We start from the raw sequence: 18,682 nt of genomic DNA on the forward strand, positions 1-18,682 counted from the left end.
TCATTCACCAGTGTTTGACACCCCCCAGCTTTTCCCTTCCAAATGCAACTCTTTCTGCCTCCTATTATGTTTGGGGATTCATGAAGCAGTGTTGCCGCATCCGAGTTGTAGCCTCCGTGGTTCTTTTTTTGTTTTGCCTGTAAGAGTCTTCCATAAAACTCATAAAAAGACCACACGTGCACACAGGAGGCAGAGAAGGGCTGAACAAAGTCTTGCTGCAGACCTGAAGTGCCTGACCCTTCCCATAATCTTTTCTCTCAGTGTAAATCAGAAATCCAGTGTTCAATATGACTGAAATGAGCCCTCTGCTTAATTGCCCTTGTCTCTTGGTTTAGGCTGTTGTCTTGTGTGCTTATCTGGAGATGGGAGGCATTGATCTCAGGGATCGGTCTGTGATTGAGCTGGGAGCTGGAACTGGATTGCTGGGAATAGTGGCCACGTTATTAGGTAAGGGCTTTTTTTTGTTTGTTTAAAGCAATTTACAACTGTAGTAAAACTGGCACTTCTACATCTACATGCCTGGTATAGAAATTAACACCAAAGCTACATATGTGAATTGTGATGTTTCCTGTCTGAGTCATCTTCCTTTCTTGTTAGACTTCAGAGCCTGCTGCGTTATTTATTGTAGCGATGGTGCCACTGCAGTTTACTTTATGGTGGGACCCTGTTAAGGCTGACGCCTGTTACTATGGTACTCAGCTCAGCAGCATTAAGTTCTGCCGCTATTCTCCCCCAAGGGAGTGAGCGCCGTGCTTGCAGTCTTCCACTGGTCCTTGTATGCAGCACAGATAAATCTACAGACAGAAACCACTCTCTGAGCTTGTGTAAGCCTTGTTAGCCTATCTTGCAGACAGGGAAACCAAGGTCTGGAGAAATGAAGTGATGTGCCTGTGATCTGTCTGTGACTGAGGCAGGGACTGGGTACTATGTTAAATTTGCGCTAACTGTCCCAGGTTAACTTTGTAATTCAAAGCTCTAGTGGCTGTGGAAGGTGCCTATTGAAATAATAAAAACAAAGCAGTTTGTCAAAATACAATCATGCCATGCAAAATCACACAGGCATAACTTTTGTCTGACCTGTGAAAGAAGCTCTCTAGCTACCTCTCTCCTACTGAACAAATACGGAATTGGAGCAGGTTAATTGTAAGAATCCCTGTAACTTATTCTGTTGTCACCTATGGAAAGGCAGAAAGTAACTTCTCTACTTTCATGCACTAAGAAAAAGCTCCAGAAAACACTTTTTGTTCCCTACCCAACTTAATCTTCATGTGGAGTACACTTTATATTCTTAAGTGACTGATGAAGGGTAGGATGTATGTAGATAGTGGGCTTTTTGCTTGTTTTGTTCTTTTGTTTGTTTGTTTTTAATCAGGCAGCTCAGGGGAGTTGTTAATGTTTAACAGGAACTAAGGAGCCTGCTTGACTTAGAGCATTGTATTGCAAATGCTATATTTATGGACATTGACTATATGTCTGAGACATACTCCTGTACCGCTTAGGTGCTCATGTTACCATCACAGACAGGGCAGCAGCACTGGAGTTCCTGGAGTCAAATGTACAGGCTAACTTACCTTCTGAACTACGTCCGAGAGCTGTGGTGAAGGAATTGACTTGGGGAAAAGACCTGGGTAACTTCCCTCCAGGAGCATTTGACTTCATCCTGGGTGCAGACATCGTTTATCTGGAAGAAACTTTTGCAGAACTGCTTCAGACGCTGGAGTACCTGTGCTCAGAGCAAACTGTGATTCTTCTTTCCTGTCGTATCCGCTATGAACGGGATCACAAATTCTTGAAGATGCTGAGAGGCCGTTTCTCTGTATATGAGGTCCACTATGATTCCAGTAAGGATGTTCATATCTACAAAGCACAGAGGGGTAGTCGCAAGGATGACTTTTGACTCTATGTGGCGGTAAACACCTCTTAGTTAGTAAACCACTGAGGCTGTTCAATCCTCCCCTTGTTTCTACTCAATACACTTGTTCCTAAGCATGTAATTGCAGTTGTGTTATTTCACTGGCTTCTTGTTCTGATGGTCTTGTCTGATCACTTGGTCTGATACAGCAAGGATTGTACTTCTGTTCTGTGTATTGAACCTCTGCTTCATTTCTCAGTAGAGTTGTATAGGGTCTTCCACTGACTTTTTATCAAATGTAATTTTTGAAACTGATTTAAGTTGAGAAATCTCCAGGCATCAAAAACGTCATCAAAAGATCTGTTGTTTAAAATCAAGCCACACTTAATTTCTGTGGGAAACTTAGAGATTAGAGTGGGGTTTTTTTTTCCCCTTATCACTTCCTTAACTCTAGAAAAGTGGATGAAATATAAGCTAAAACTCCAGCTCTAAATGCTTTGACTCTTCAGGCCTTCTGCATCTCAAAAATTGTGGTAAAAGAAGCCACTTAAAGGCCAAAAGCAACAAAGGCAGCTGCTATAAAGTCGTATTGCTGTCACTGCTGCATTGAAGAGGCACAGGGAAACAAAGAGCAAGGTCTGTGTAGCAGGGTGGGTTGGGAGTCAATATTGCAGAGTAAGCCAACTTAGAAATCAGTAGTGTTTTTACCTGACTTGCAAGCATGGAGGCTATGCCTGCAGTACCAAAGCAGTCGTGGTTCTTGGGTTGTCCCTGACAAAGTAACTTTCCCTCGCACAGATAGGGGCTCCTTGGAGCAGATACATATGCACATGTGCCAGCAGGGAAAGTGAAACAAGGAGACTGAAACTGTTCTTTAAATATCAAATCAGTGCTTGACTCTCAAAGTACCGGTACCGCTAAATAACATTCTACTCTCTGCCTTTGTTTGTGGAGTACTCTGTCTCTGAGAGCTGTTATTTAGGAGAGGAGGGTGCTGCTGTAAAGCCTTTGTAGCTGGGGGAGTACGTATTCTTGAATTACTTGGGACCTTGGGGCAGTGTCTAGATTTCGGCATGCTTTCTGTGCACAGCGGTAGTTAGACGCTGTTCTAAGTAACTGATTTCATACCTTGAGCTTGTAAAAACACCTGTGTGTGTTTATCCCACAAGATCCTATGTGAAAAGTGCTGCAGCCTGGAATCCAGCTTGCACCAGCAGCAGACTTCCTTCTCTTTCTAGTGGTGGAAGAATGAAACTGGTGAAAACAATGGCCTAACAGAAGACAGCTACACTTCTAAATGCAGGAATTGCTATGGTACTTTTTTCGGTGGGTGTGGAACTTTTTTTTTCTTTAAACTTAACTTACAAAGCCCCAGGTCAGGTTCAGGCTTTAAGCGTGTGCATGTCTTTGGCACTGGCAACAGCAAACACCAGCAGCTGCCTGGGGCCATGAACGTTAGGAGCTCTTTATCAATTCTGCTTCCATCAAACTTCCTAACTGGAGAAGATGCAGAGGGTCTGTGGTCCAGAAGTGATGTGCAGACTGTAATCCGGAAATGACACATTTATCATTACAGCTCCCATGAATGAGGCCCGAAGGTCTTGTGCTTCATCCCTGACGTGTCTCTCGTGTGTTTTCAGCTGAGTTCCTTGCTTGACTCTGGACTCGGCCTGAGAGTTGCTGCTCTAAAACACTTGCTTACAACAGTATCCTCAGAAGCCACATGGTGTCACTAAAACAGTACTTACGCAGCTGGCTGCGAATCTGCAGTCTGAAACTAGAGCTGCAGTCCCTTTGAGGGAAGGAAGACAGCACTTTTAATTAAAAACAGAACATGATAACGAGCCAGACATGGCTTTTTCTGTCCTATCAACTGGGTGAGCAACGGTTGAATAAAATTACAAGCTCTCCCCACTCTCCCTCTGGCTCTAGTTTTCGGAGCGTAGCTGTAAGTTCTCACCACTCCTCTTCCTTTTCCTCCCCACTGGTGTTTCCTTGTCTCCGAGCTTGTCTGTGGTCACTGTATGTTAGGCTCCCCCCCCCCACCCCCAGCTGGAGCTGGCAGAAAGCAGCGTGCTGGTGCTTGGGCTTATGAGTGCATGTGACTCGGTGCGTGGGGAAAGCCTGCTACCTGGCTGTGCTTGGCCCTCGCAAGAGGCTGCAGTTTGCAATACTGAGAGCCTTAGCAGCTTGCGTTGTTGCCATAGGAGGAACATGCTTAAAAAGCCCGCTTAAATAGTACAGAATAAAGCCCACTGTAGTACAGAATGAAGCCTAGTGCAGCAACCTACACACTTTTAAGAAGGGGGCTTTGCTCCAGACCTTGCTTTGACGATAGGAAAAGTTTTGCACTTTTAAAACAGATCAGTTTAATTGCATCTCTTTCTAATTGTTTAGCAGCTTTCAGTGTCCGTTTTCCCATTGCTGCTGTTGCAGCCTGTAGCCTTCCTGCGAGAGCAGTCATGTACTGGAAGAGACCAGGCTTGTCTTCTTTTGCTGTGCTGCTGTTGCACAGTAGCTATATGCAAACCCAAGGGAGTATGTTTGAAGGCTGAAGCAATGCTACTGCCCATAAGTAAATACTTCTGGAGAAAAGCGTGAGATGACACTGGCAGCTCAGGAGTGCCTTGCCCCTGTCCTGCAGAGCTGAGCTCTCGGTGGCCCCTCCCCAGCTCAGCAAGTGGCACCCCCTCAAGGGGACGCCTTCTCCTCTGACTGCTACTGGGGTGTGGGCGCTCCTTTAAATTCAGGAGACCAGACCCAGGAATATTGCGGTTAGGCCACCACCACAAGCACATTAGTTCTGGTTGCTTTTTAAGCTACAGTGTTTAGGGGCAGGCACCAACCGTGAAAATGTAACTCCGCTGAAATGTACAGGTGCCTTCTGTTGTCCCAGGTTGGGCTTCGCAGCTTTTTTGCATTCCCATTGCTTAGCTTCAGGGAGATGTCAGGAGTGAACCACGCCAGACATGCAGGGCAGAAGTAGCAGAGGCATAATTGCCCGGTGAGTGAGCGCAGAGAGAGCAGCCCTCCGTGATGACACCTGCAAACTCTGGTGTCCCGACCAACTGGTCCCAGGTGAGCTTCTGCTCTAGTATGAGATGACGCATGGTAGTGCTTCAGTGGCTGTTCGGCAATTACACCAATACCCTGCCCAAGCAATTCCTGTCACCCTGTTCATCCCAGCACTAGAGAAGTCAGTGTGATTCTCCTTTGGGTGGTTCCATTGCATTGGTCCTGTTTTGTAGCAGCTGATGTGAACTCATCTGTAGGGAGGATGTGTTTGGGCATGGGTCCCTGAGTAGTGGGGCAATGCATAAATAGTCTCTTGAGAAATAAAATACTCACCCTAGGGAGAGGATCCAAGTCACAGGGAAGTGACCAGATAAGACATGAACATGCTGTGAGATTGCAAAACCATCCCTGAAACATGCCATTCTGCAAGGGAACAAACTTTTCTAAGATGTCATTGCAACTAAAGTCACGTTTGATTATTATTAAGACACGGAGTATGAAATTCAGCCTGTAGCGGACGAAGAGCTTCAAGGTGCAGCAGTGTCAGAAGAATCAGGTTTACCAGCTGACCTACTGACTGCACAGGGATCTGTATTACCCGATTCTTTTCAGTGTGACACTCAAACCAAACTGCATTTTCATCTCATGGACTAACCCTTGTTGGGGATTCTCCCTCATTACTGAGATGCAGATTTTTCTGAGCAAGTATGTGAATGGCATTATGAAAACGCTCAGTTGTGAAAACCACAAAATCCCAGCCATAATGAGCTGACCTTACTGCTTCCCCTTGCTTTCACTGGAGGTGTGTTTACCTCAGTGCTGAATTTGTTCTTCTGGCTTTCATCCCAGTGTTTGGATCCAGCCTTGCAGATTACATAATTGGGTTGCGATCCTTGCAGTGTTTGCTGCCTTCTGTTCTGCTCTGTTATTAACATCAGTAGTACATGGTCTACAGGAATGCTTAAAAGTGGGAAAGACAGCATATTTAAACTGAAAGGGAAAAGTCGTTCGCACATTATTAAACAACAGAACTAATTGCCACCAGAGTGGATACCGGAAAGCAGGTTTAAAAATATCAGAAGTGGAAGAGGAACTTTGTTTTTCAGGACTTGAACCTCTCACTAATCTAATTCATTTTAAATAAGATTCAAAAAGCCTTCCCTTTGGGGAAAATATCTCATGAATACTTAAGCAGGCCACAGATCATGAGAGGACACCATAGTCTGCTTACGCCTTTTCCCATACTCCTATCTAGCTACCATTTGCCACTAAATTAGTGTAAATGGAACATCCTGCCCAAAAAAGAGACTTTGTAGAGTTTTTTAAAGCATGTTTATGTGACTGCACATAAATGTTTGTGTAAAAAGGGAGTTATGACAGTTTATACCACAAAGGTTACAGTAAGAAAAAGCACTTCTTTATGACAATAATTCACAAATTCACAAGAATCACTTTAATATACAAAGCAATTACTACCATTCTGAAACACAAAGCAGCTAATATGTACACAGTGTTAATAAAATGCATTATAACCCAGTACAATTTTTTTTTTTAAAACACAGATAAAGCACAAAAAATTAAGTAAAAAAACCCCAACACAACAGGGATGTTTCTAGATTTTTGGGGAAATGTAAATAAGAATTTATTTTCCCCCAATAATGGATTTTCATTTAGCCTTTTAACTTCCACAAGTATGTGGGAGTCGAGCTCAAATACCCTGTTCTGTGCTGACATGGTTTGGGTAAAGAATCAGAAATGCAGATGAGGTGAACTTACTCTTTCCAGCTTACATTACAAAGGGAGAATAATAACCCTCGCTCTGGAAGCTTCCCTGAAAAACGTTGTTCCAAAACAATTTCAAATTATAAATCCAGAGTAGAAACAACACATTTTTGAAGTGAACAACCAATCTGTGGACAAGTCTGTGGAGGGGCTGGCTGCCAACTAGCACCTCTTCTTGCCCTGTTGCCCATCCCATCCCATCCCATCCCTAGAAGTCCATATAAGCAGCACAGTTTCAAATCTCATACAAACTCCAAGTTCTAGAACTTTTAAAAATTAATGTTTTAATATAAATAAATGTCATTACACACACAAAAAATGGAGTGGCACCTGGATAAAACACAACTTGTGGAGAGCATCCGGACATCCTTAGTTCTTAAGAGCGGCCATTTCCAGATACTTAACTGGCCTAAGGCCTTCCTTCCCCGTGCTCTCACTCAGCTATCCCCTAATTTAGAGAAATACATAGCTGAGGCTGAGACCGAGTGAACCGACTGCTCCCAAGTCGTGAGTACAGTAAGCGTATGAAGTGAGCTAACCGTGGATGATTACAGCCTGTCCCTGGCCCTTTCCTTGCCAGCACACAGCTCCTGAGGACAGCTGACTTCTCCTGCCTCTCGCTGGTGAAAGCGAGACCTGAACTCACCAGTTATACAGCAAGTCACAAACTGCACTTGCAGTACCAGAACGCAGACAGGTCACTGTCTTCAATTTGTGCTATGCAAACTAGCCCAAGCAAGTCTCTTTGTGGGCCAGAGCTTAAATACATTTAAAAAACACATTCCGAGGCAAAGCACTTTTGAAATGCAAACCCTCTTTTACCAACTGTATCTGGTCCCTTTTCCCCAAAGATGTACAGATTTAAGCCATGTCCATCCACAGACCTGAACCTGTCACAAGCACACGGTAGATAGGATTTCAGCACCCTGTTTCTTTTCATCAGTCTGGCTCCTCCCAGACCAACTGAGCTTCATGATACATTCAGGTTTCTGCAAAATTGGTGTCTTTTACAGCTAGCAAATTCAAAAGCTCAGGGAAACGAGTTCCCAGTCACAGTACAGAGAACCATCAATGTACTGTATGCTTTTAAAACCTGCTCACAGTGACAGATTTCAGGGCTATAGCTAAATTATCATTGTTCCTGCAAAAGAAAGGTGGTTGTGCTTTTTTTTATCTTTTAAAGCAGGGTGACGCATTGTCAATGTACCTTTACTTCCTGGTGTCAAAGAATTGGAAAGCCTTTTGATTTATTTTCTTGGAATGCAGCTTGTAAAATTTGCAGCCAAATCTCAAATTAAGAAAAGGGGAATAAAGCGACTGAAAAATAGTTTAGCTTTCCTTCCAAATTATTCTCCCTTTCCCACTTGGGATCACTGAACTAGTTCTACTCTAAAAATAATTTCACATCCATCCTGTACATTACTGCTCTGAGGCACCACACACTTAATTCTTTCCAGGGCTCAGTACTGCCAGTTCAGATCTCCTGCCATTTTGAAGTAATGCCTGCTGGACGCCAGGTGCTGTTCAGCAAGTTAAATTTGCGGGGGAGTCAACTGCTATGGGGAGAGGAGTGAATTGTGTGCAGGCAGCAGGATTACAACAATTGTGCCAGGGAGCTTCTCAAGCAAACCCTCTTATTTTTTTTGTTCCGTTTTTTTTTTTTTTTTAAAAGTGCACATTTTAATTAAACATTTACAAAGAATATAGTGTAACAAAAATAAATACATGACCTTTTGGTTAGATCATTGGCAAATGTTACATCACTAACCAGCTTCAGGGTGAAAAAACGACAATAAAACCAGGGTCTTAGAAAACCAATTAAATCCTCTATGAATTGTCATGATTTGCAACCACTGATAATGAACTTGCTTAGATGGGGAGACTTGTCTTTACTTTGACCCACAAAAAGTACTCTCTGTCTGCCATAAATTAAAAAAATAGAAAATAAAAAAGCAGAGGCCAGTTTTCGCTAACAGATGACTACTTGCAGCTGCAGTCTACTGGAAGCCCAGATTTAAAAAAACCTGTAGTACAAATTTAGATCAGAAACTATAAGGGCTCTTTTTCCTTATTAAATCTTAACTTTTTCCTCCTGAGCCTCTTAATGATTCCAAACACCCCACCAATTTTCTGATCAACCTCCAAGTACCAGAGAAGACAGTGGTCTGCAACGCAAATGCCAACTACAGAAGAGCCAGAACCTGCAGGTGTGTGTACAGTCCTGACGAGCATGACGGGCTAAAATTGTGCTTTCATTTACAAGCAATAGTGCTGGCAACTACCTGACTCTGGTGAAATCGCTGCTTAAATAAAAATGCAGGAGGAAAACAGAAGTCTTACCAGTGGTTCCTTTAGAAAATAACACCTTAACAACCTTTCCAATTGTTTTGCCTTTGATATATAGCTGCCAAAGAGAAAAAGCACAAAAGTGAATTATTCTGGGTGGTGGTGATTGTTGTAAAACAACTGTTTACATAATTTCAAAAATCTCCATCAATAAAAAACAAAAACAAACCTCACAAAAGCCATGAAAGATGAAATAAAATTCTTGAAAATGGATAACTGAGAAACGGCACAAAACAAATCAGTAATAAGCGCTAGAATAATGCAGCCCAGAACTACTGGGGCGGGGGAAGCTTTCACACACGCGCACACATCCACACACACCCAGACACACACAGAAAAGTAAAAATTTTTTCTGACCTCCATATACTATAATACTCAGCATTCCTGACTTAAAAGCTCTCAGAGCTGTAGATTATATACTGTGTGTATATATATATATGTACATATATTATACATATGTATTTTCCAAGAATATCTAAATTAAAAGAGCACCTCTGACAATATCTTAACTGCCTGATCGGTGCTGTTGTTTTGCAAAATAATGACATTACAAAAATTATATTTCAAATCAATTCTTGTTTATTATGAACATAATGAATCTAGCCCTTTCTAACCCTCTCTTCAGGTAAAACAGGCTATCAGTTCTTGAAAACTCACAACCGTGAGATATAAAACTAATCCTCCCTCCCCCCACCAGCATAATTTCCGTCCTACTTCCAAATGGCCTTAGTTTATAGAAGTTTATACCCCAACCTCACTACTTGGTAAATAACATATGAATGGATTCTTGTGTCATATTCTTTCCCTTTCTGAGTCAATATGAGTAGTAAAGCATGTATGAGTATCCCTAGCCAGCCCTGTACTTGGTCTAATATTTCCATTAAAATTTCCATTAAAGAAATTCAAGTCCCTAAATCCTCAGTGCAGCATAAATAAAAATAAAGATTCTTGCACATCCCTATGTACTTTAAAATAACGTTCTTTTTCTTAGCGAAACGTTAGTGGCTAATGAGGTCTAGACTAATAACACTACAGACTACTCGCAGACCACGCACAGACAAACCGGTAACACAGTTCTCTTCTCATTGCCGCACAAATTTGCACCAACCCTGTATCAGAAGAACCCTGTCCGGGTACCGGTTTAGGCTCCCTGGTCCATTCAGCTCCCAGACTTCGTGCCGAGTGACCATCGACAAGTGCTCATTACCCACTAGGAACAGCTCTCAGATCACGGCTAGCCTCATTCCCGTTCACTGCAAAAACTCAAGTTTTTGCAAACAGATGGTTCTACAAAAGAAACAGCCTTAATGTAGGCATGTACAGCCTTTTCCATATTTCTCAAAGTTGGAGGAACCATTCCGTATAACTGTGTAAATTAGGCCATCATGAGCTTCATGTTCTACAAGAATGACTCGTGCGTTATCAACATTTCTACTTCAGCACTAGTTCTGAAAAACTGGTAACCGTTGTATGTATTTGTATTCTCTGACTTTAAGAATCAGACAATTTTTATAAAAGCATTGCTGAGAATTTAGGGTCTTCTTTAAATTTGCATTGCTAAACTAATAAATTCATCTTCCATTAAATAAAAACATGAAAATCAATTCTCTATGGCAGATAAAAATAGACCATTTATAAACCTCCTCAACACTTGTGAAAATGAATTCTTTCATAATTTTGATACTTATGTTCTCTTCTTGAAATACAAACATGATTTGAAGTTATTGGTAACTCTAGATTTAACAATAACGCTACAAGTTTAACCCTGCTCCTTTTAAAGTCTCTTGGAAACTGAATGCCCTCTCAAATGAGAAAACTAGAACTTTTAATACTGCTTAGCTGTTTGAGACTCAACTGCCCAGAGTCTTCCAAACGTTCTTCGTATAACGTCACATTGATTGTATAACCTTTTAGAAGCTCATGTTTGCAATTTATCTTAAAAACAGATAGAGCGAATGGGAAAACAATATTAGCTAATACTTTGCTAGGCAAGGCATTAGTACAGATCAGAGTCTTAATTCATATGTCTCTATACATAAAAGTTTGACCATAAGCCCAAAGTAAACTTACTTCATCAAATGACCCAAGTTAATGTATCAAGAGACTGGCTTCAGAGGGCCAGTAAACAAACTGCACATGATTCTTTTTGCCACTTTTTTTTTTGACAACTTCTTGACATTCTTTTTTGGTTCGTTTTGAGCATGATTCTTTTGAAGTCCTAACACTTAGTACAAAGTTGTTTTTAACAATGTGTATCTGGGAAAGATCACATTTCCTCAGTGCACACAAAAACATTGATCTTGCAAATGTCTGAGGCACAGGAATAATTTTACTTACAGGAATAAACTACTCGGTAAATCCGACCCTTTACATGAAAAAATCTTTTGAATAAATTGAGAATTTAGCTAGCCTGGCCAGGTTCAAAGAATTAATGTTGTCCCTTGCGAAGCAGAAGTTGGAATATTTGTGTTTGAAGTCCTCTTCAATATTTGAGGTTGTCCTGGTAGTTGTCATACTGAAATTTAATTTACGCATGGAAGGCAGCCTCAAAGTTTGAAAAAGAATCTAGCAAACCAAGCTGATGTTTCCATTGAGTACAATAATTTCCATTACATAAGATAGTGGTAGGGAAATAGAAATCATCTCATTGCTTGAGAGGACTTGGGACACAGACTATACTGTCGTCAGGGAGTATAACGTGGAGTTGGCCATGCTTCAACTGCTTAGTTTTTCTGCACACAAATAGGTAGTGCTTTCATGTGTTACCCTTGCTTACTATGTGACTGTTTCCTAAATGTCACTATTGTACTTTTTTTATTCCTTTCCCATCCAAATATCATTTCCCAACCAATATCCTATGAAGTTGATGTTTGCTTTTTGTGCATTCAGAATGCTGAACACACTTGCATAAATAAGCTTCGAGAAGCAACAACTGACCAGTGAAGCTCATTTCAATGCATTTGTTTCTGAGGTATGGAGAAGTTTTTACTAGCCCAGGAGGGCTTAATACACATTACAAATCAAAACCCCTCCTGGGCTAGTTTGAAAAAGGTATGTTATCTCCACACCAAGAACATGACTGTGAAGCGCCTTTCATTTGGCATGCCACTTAGCCGTGTATTTTTATAGTTCATAATGAATACGTAAAACCAATTTGGCAACCATTGCTTCTTCATTGCACCATGCTTGCTCCATGTGTGTGGCCCACAGTTCTCTGGACCAAGAGGCTGGGGTGATTCTGTCTCTAAGGCAATGGAAAGAGCTCAGCAGAAATTCTTGAAATCATTACAAAAGGACCCTCCCCACAGTAACTTCCCAAGTGACCACTGTTACTCCTTGAAGAGGATGGCGAGACGAGAAAGAAGCCTGTTCTTCTTCACGCTGAGATTGATGATGAAAATAATCTTGTAGGGGGAGAAGAGGAGGCAAGTACTTGAACATTCACAGTTTGATGCAAAGCACAGATGAAGTATATTCTGTAGTTGCTTCAGGCAGTTTTGCGCATAGAAAAAAAGAAATGTTTAGAAAATAAAAAGTTTACTTTGTCTTTCTGGGTATAGCCAGAACCAGTCTCTATCCCACCTGGACAAGTGAAAAGGGAATCCAAAATTAATCTGATTTGTGGCAGTAAAGGTCCTTAAGTGCTTTCAACTCCTCAATCAGTGTCTTGTTTTGGTTTTCAAGCACAGCCACTCGATTTTCTAGACATTTCACATACTCCTTTTTCTTCCTGCGACATTCACGTGCTGCCTCTCTGCAAAGCAAAAAAGGCCATTCAAATCCAGAACAATTACTTGCAGACATGGGCTACTTAACTGTTCAGGTCAAACCTTTACTTAGTACTGCCATTTGTAGAATATGGAGGTATTGTTAATAAATGCAAGTTAGGAAAAAAGGCTGAGTTCATAACAACTGCTTCTCACAAATCACACACACTCAAGATCCACAGGTCATTTCGACACGCAGATCCCAGTAAGTCAGCACCAATAAAATTCTGCTTCTGTGAGAAAAGGATCCTAACTCAATGACAAAATTCTGCCTGCAGGATTTACATTAGAGCCTTTAGGCCGAGTCAAATGCTGCTGCAATAATTTCCTTGATTTTATTATAATAAATAGATTGATAATAAAAACATGGATAAGACCAATGTTCATCTATTCGTCTCTTTATAAACTCTTCCCTTTGCTGCAGTCCAACCAAATACTAATGGTCAGGATGTTCAACTGGTGCAAGAAAAGCAATATTTAGAGCATTCACGTATTTGCTCTCGAGCAATACTTTCATTTTATTAATAATGTCTGCATCACTGCAAGGATAATATAAATGACTCAAATAAAAAACCCACAATATAAACAGTTACTAGCAACCATATCATTCTTTGGTCATTGTCTGCTGTGCCAAGAACATGGCAGTGTTAATGTGCTGAGGCAGATCTCAAGACAGTCAAACTTTTAAGGCTTGCCTGTAAAGACTGAGTTGCCTGTAGATAACCTGGTAACATACTAAGAACACCAATGCAAAATACCTGAAAGGTGTTAATCTGCTGCTGAGCATCCTGAAGGCAGTAACACCAAGATAGGAGCTATCCGGCACAGCAACAGTAATGGTACCAATGTGCAAAGTAAGCACAAGGCTAAATGCCGCAGGTGGATGGGAGTCCAGGCAGAGGGTTCTCCTCCTGCAATGCAGCTTGTCAAAGCAGCACACTGCAGCTTTATGTAAATGTACATGCTTGTTTGCCCTGAACCTTTAGGTGCAAAGCAGAGCAGCTTCAAAAGGAGAGCCTGAGTGTCCCTTCATTGCAAATGCTGCATAGATTGGTGATACAGTCAATGTTCTGGGAAATGAGAGGATAAAATTGAACCCAGTTCTTCTGCTTATTAGATAAATAGTAGTTGTAGTACTAGGTAAAAAAGAATGTCTGTTCCAGGACCTACCTGATAAGAAAATTCTAAAAGTAACTTTTGAAATTCAGCTCCACAAGTGAGACAGGATGAAGAAAACCTAGTTTGTAAGCCCTGAAAGGACTCAGGTATCCATTTGTTACTCCTACAAATACAATTTCAAATGCTTGCAGCACTTCAGTGGGCCATGTGCAACATTTAGAATTTAAGTCATTTTCGGCTGTTACTTGTGTCACCAAAAGATTGTGTCACTGGATCAGGAAGTGCCTCCCAGCGCAAACTGTCTTCTTGGGTGACAACTTTTTCTTTCTTTTTGTGATTTTTGTGCCAGCTTGGGCTGTATATTAAGCCACCTCAAGTCTGTGTGCATTAGTTATTCATTATGAACAGCTAGAGTTATTCTGAATTACAAGAGAGCTTTTAAAATTTATAATTTACACAGAAAATTTGCACAATAATATCTATGAATATTTACGCTATAATCCTCCAATAAATACCACCTCACCATCTGCCTCTCTATATCCCTTTCCCCTGCTTTGCTAGGGAGCCTAGATTTGCAAATATCTATTAAGAATGCAGGCTAAAAGCACCGCATGCAACATGATACTGTTGCAAAAGCTGTCAATTGAACTCAAGTGGGGGTAATTCCCCATTGTTTTTCTTGGCTTTCCCAAACACAAAAGCTTTCTTTTACTGGAATAAGACTGCTGACTAAATGAGGGGATTCAGAATGCTAATTAAATTTTTCTCAAATGCAGAGCCTTGAAAGGGGGACATCTACTATTCACTGATACCAGAAAAATATATAAAAAGGGGAGATGGGTGACATTCTGTACAAAAACCTTTTAAAAAAGTGAGCTCTGCTGTTCAGCATTATTTACTTCATTAAAGCCCCTCAGACAAGCACTGGGTCTGCTCATGTGACTTTCTATTGTTCACAGTTTAGCAATCTACAGAAGATAAATGCACCTGTACAACATAACAGTTTTTTCAGACTGACAGATGAAGTAAACAGTGCTTTCATGGGGCTTCCCCTCCTCAGAGGGGAGGGAAGCACTGCTGTTTTCCTAGTGTCACAACGTAACATACAGGCTCAAATTTGTGGATGGAGTTCAAGCTCGGTGTGATGGGTCAGCTCAGGCCCACACCTTCCCTCTCCCACAGCAGTAGGCTTAAGGAGCATCATGTCCAACTTCTCTCTGCTGCTCCCTTCCTTCGCTGCCTCCACCAAGCCCCACCTCAGTAGGCTTGGCTGTTCCTCCTCACACACTAAATCCTACAGGGTCAAGTCTCCTCCCTCTCTCTTTCAGCCCCTCTGCTGCAACTACTGGCTCCACAAGAGTAGTTGCTCATTTAGCCTTTCCTTGAGTCTTTCTGCCTTCGGAGGATAAAACCCAAAAGGCAAGCAGCTAAAGAGGACAAGTGAGACAATCAAGAAAGCACTCGTGAAGAGTGTGGGTGGGCCAGCAGCAAGGAGAATGCATGCAGAAGGCTAAGGTAAAGAATCCAGGAAAGGAACTACATGAATGTATTAACTCAAAAAAATCAACTCACCTCAGTGTTTGTAAGAACGTATTTGCAGCCATACAAGTCTCTCACCAATTACTTTTCTCCTTGTGGCAACAAACAAATTCACACACCTCACAGAATGAGTCTGACACCTTTACTTAAGGTTTCATAGTCACAATACATGGCATTAGCAGATATGCTTCTTTGCTTTGCATCTTTAAATAAAGGCAAATTCTTCAGAAAGCATTTCATAAAATGACTAAGAAAGATCAGGATTCTTAGTGCTTAACACTCTAGGTCTATGCAGAGCTGACTGGAAAAAAAGTGATCTAAATGTACGTGCCTGTTCTTCATTAGACGCACTTCTCTCTTCCGTGCGGCCTCTTCTGCTGGCTGAGTTGGAAGTGCTGGAGAGGATGCCATGACTACACCTGGTGCAATGGTGCTGGTAGGGGCGGTGCGAATCTGGTAGGTCTGCACATCTCCTGAGGCAGCTGAAAGACAAAAGGGAACATCATGTCAGATTGGTGACACTGCTGTTAAACGTGGTGCGAAGAGCACCTAGTCATCTATCTAACCATGCTCTCTGGGCTACAGTACAGGAGGGATGACCATCATCTGGGTCATCACTGCTATTTCAGTCTTAGTTTATTAACGTATGCAAGGTTTTGGGCATGCCTGCTGAAGAAGTCTCCACTTGTGCTTGATAACTTGATTTGTCTTGCTGTATTGCTGTGCTTCTTTCTCCCTTAATACATTTCTTTTTACTTCTCTGTTTTTTGGGCTGTTTTAGCATTTTTAAGATGAAGGATGGCAAACCGTATTTCTAGCTATGCTCCAAATGTCTATCTGCAAAAGGAGAAACTGCATGTGTAAGCATTTGGCACAGAAAAAAGGGTGTAGAAAGATAGCATTTACTCCCATCAAGAGAGATACAGTGCAAGCTAGGCACTCAGTTTCACTACTCTAGAATGAACAAGGTCTTGGGTTTCTTTTGTTTGCTTATTGTAATCTAGGAGTGTGTTATATTTGCTTGAGCTCATTAAAAAATATACCACCTAAAGAAATCACATGTCCTTAAGAACACAAAAAACAGAAGATCAACACAAGAATAGTATTTTTCTCGGCTATGTATTTTCACTGATGCGTGGAGACCTCTGGATAACTTTCAAATCACCTGCTTTACAATCATAAAAGCAGGGGTACATTTTTCTGTTACTTTTAATAAACAGATTTTTAATACCTCCCCCAATTCTTAATAAACCAAAACATGTATTTTAATACAATAAAAAACCCCAACTTATTCTAAGTTGAAGTAGCCCTGCTTGCTGTAAGTGGAGGACTAGACCAAATGCTCTCTTAAGGCACTTTCCTATACTATTCTATGATTCTAAGACTCAATGATTAAGTACTTGATGACTAGTTACAAAAGCCACAATAGGATGAAATTATGACTTGCAAATGAAAAGGGGAAAAAATTACTAATAAATTAAAGTGTCTGTATAGAAACAAAGTATCAAACAACCTTCTTTCCTACCTTTAATGCTTCCCCTTAAATTTACTATTGTTGCAGATGACTATCTGGGAGAACTCAGAACTCTAAAGTGGTATGAGTTTTTGCAGAACATACTAAAAAAAATCATATGGACAAAATGCAGGAAATACAGCATGGAAAACCAAAAATAAATATATTGTTTTAAGAAGTAAACCCAAAATATCCACAATTTTATCAATCTGAAAGGAAAGGCTCCAAGAAAATGTGACAAATAGTTTTGTCCAGAATTTCCTTTAATAATTTTGGAGACTTCCCTGTGCCAAAGCTGTTAGTTCTGTTTCCTGACACATTTGAAGGAGTTAGGTTGGCAACTTATATCTGCATGGAGATATAATACATATATATATATACTGAATGACTGGCTGTGAAGTTTCTCACCTTGTACGACAACTTGGTTGCTGGGTACAAGTATCTGTTGTCCATCTGTGGTCTGTGCATATTGTAAAATGGTGGTGCCAGGTTGGGTTGCAGCTGCATTGGTCATAGTCAACGTCTGGAGACCTTGTACTCCATCTGTGCCATTGTTAGACAACTGTATTGCTCCTCCTTGGGTAATAGCAACTGAAGACAAAAAAAATCGACACAGCATTTAAGACACTAATTTACTCATTAACTTAGAGTATTAAACCTAGATATGGAAGAATACTGGTCTGAGTTAAATCCCTTGAATCCTTATACACCCTCAAATCAGACACATGGCTCTAATGTACATTAAAGAAACAATGCTTTGAAAGTAATTTTTCAATTTTTCATGAGACCCATTGTGCTGGTTTTGGCTGGGGTAGAGTTCATTTTCTTAATAGTAGCTAGTATGGGGCTATGTTTTGGATTTGTGCTGGAAACAGTGTTGATAACACAGGGGTGTTTTAGTCACTACTGAGCAGTGCTTACACAGAGTCAAGGCCTTTTCTGCTCCTCACACCACCCCACCAGCGAGTAGGCTGGGGGTGCACAGGAAGCTGGGAGGGGACACAGCCGGGACAGCTGACCCCGACTGACCAAAGGGATATTCCACACCATATGACGTCATGCTCAGCATATAAAGCTGGGGGAAGCATGTAAAGCTGGGGGAAGAAGAAGGAAGGGGGGGATGTTCGGAGTGATGGTGTTTGTCTTCCCAAGGAACTGTTACGCGTGATGGAGCCCTGCTTTCCTGGAGATGGCTGAACACCTGCCTGCCGATGGGAAATAGTGAATGAATTCCTTGTTTTGCTTTGCTTGCGTGCGTGGCTTTTGCTTTACTTACTAAACTGTCTTTATCTCAACCCACGGGTTTTCTCACTTTTACTCTTCTACTTCTCTCCCCCATCCCACCAGGGGGGAGTGAGCGAGTGGCTGGGTGGTTCTCAGTTGCTGGCTGGGATTAAACCACGACAGTCCTTTTTGGCGCCCAATGTGAGGCTCGAAGGGTTCGAGATAATGACAGGTTTGATTGGAATGTGCTAGATCAAATTCATAGCTGTTATTGCTGTTGAGCTATTAATTGGCAGGCTCCTGCGCTTGCCATGGGGCTTGCTTGCCTCACTGTATATTAGAGCCTAGTGCTCGTTAGTGGCTGCTTTTTGCTTTCGCTGCTTGCTGTACTGCTGTACTGCTGATCATCTTACTCTGCTGTGCCTGGGAACGTTTTGATAACAGCAACAGTGATGCGCCTGGGCTGGCAGATGGCCAGGGCATCGCTGCTGTTTCTGTGCTGCTGTACAGGACAGGATGGGACTC

The 18,682-nt window shown here is 41.5% G+C and overlaps 2 protein-coding genes across 3 annotated transcripts in view; one reads left to right on the top strand and one right to left on the bottom strand.

Moving 5' to 3' along the window:
• The first annotated feature begins 340 nt into the window (after positions 1 to 340).
• Positions 341 to 2,072, top strand: METTL21A (methyltransferase like 21A). 2 transcript variants are annotated; one of them, XM_009331984.1, is made up of 2 exons: positions 341 to 447; positions 1,500 to 2,068. In XM_009331984.1, the coding sequence occupies exons 1-2, from the start codon at positions 363 to 365 to the stop codon at positions 1,895 to 1,897; spliced, it is 483 nt and encodes a 160-aa protein (XP_009330259.1). In that variant the 5' UTR covers positions 341 to 362; the 3' UTR covers positions 1,898 to 2,068. The 2 variants fall into 2 exon arrangements, with proteins under 2 accessions (XP_009330259.1, XP_009330267.1); XM_009331992.1 differs by having other exon boundaries at positions 346 to 447; positions 1,521 to 2,072.
• Positions 2,073 to 6,297: 4,225 nt separating this feature from the next.
• Positions 6,298 to 18,682, bottom strand: part of CREB1 (cAMP responsive element binding protein 1) — a 24,253-nt gene continuing 11,868 nt past the window's right edge. The window contains exons 5-7 of the mRNA XM_009332002.1: positions 17,342 to 17,524; positions 15,752 to 15,902; positions 6,298 to 12,749 (exon numbers count right to left, since the gene is read on the bottom strand). Of these exons, the coding sequence (XP_009330277.1) occupies positions 12,605 to 12,749; positions 15,752 to 15,902; positions 17,342 to 17,524 (479 nt within the window). The 3' untranslated portion in view covers positions 6,298 to 12,604. The remainder of the gene's footprint in view (positions 12,750 to 15,751; positions 15,903 to 17,341; positions 17,525 to 18,682) is intronic.

This window comes from Pygoscelis adeliae, unplaced genomic scaffold (assembly GCF_000699105.1).
Source record: "Pygoscelis adeliae isolate BGI_AS28 unplaced genomic scaffold, ASM69910v1 Scaffold160, whole genome shotgun sequence".
Lineage (NCBI taxonomy): Eukaryota > Metazoa > Chordata > Aves > Sphenisciformes > Spheniscidae > Pygoscelis > Pygoscelis adeliae.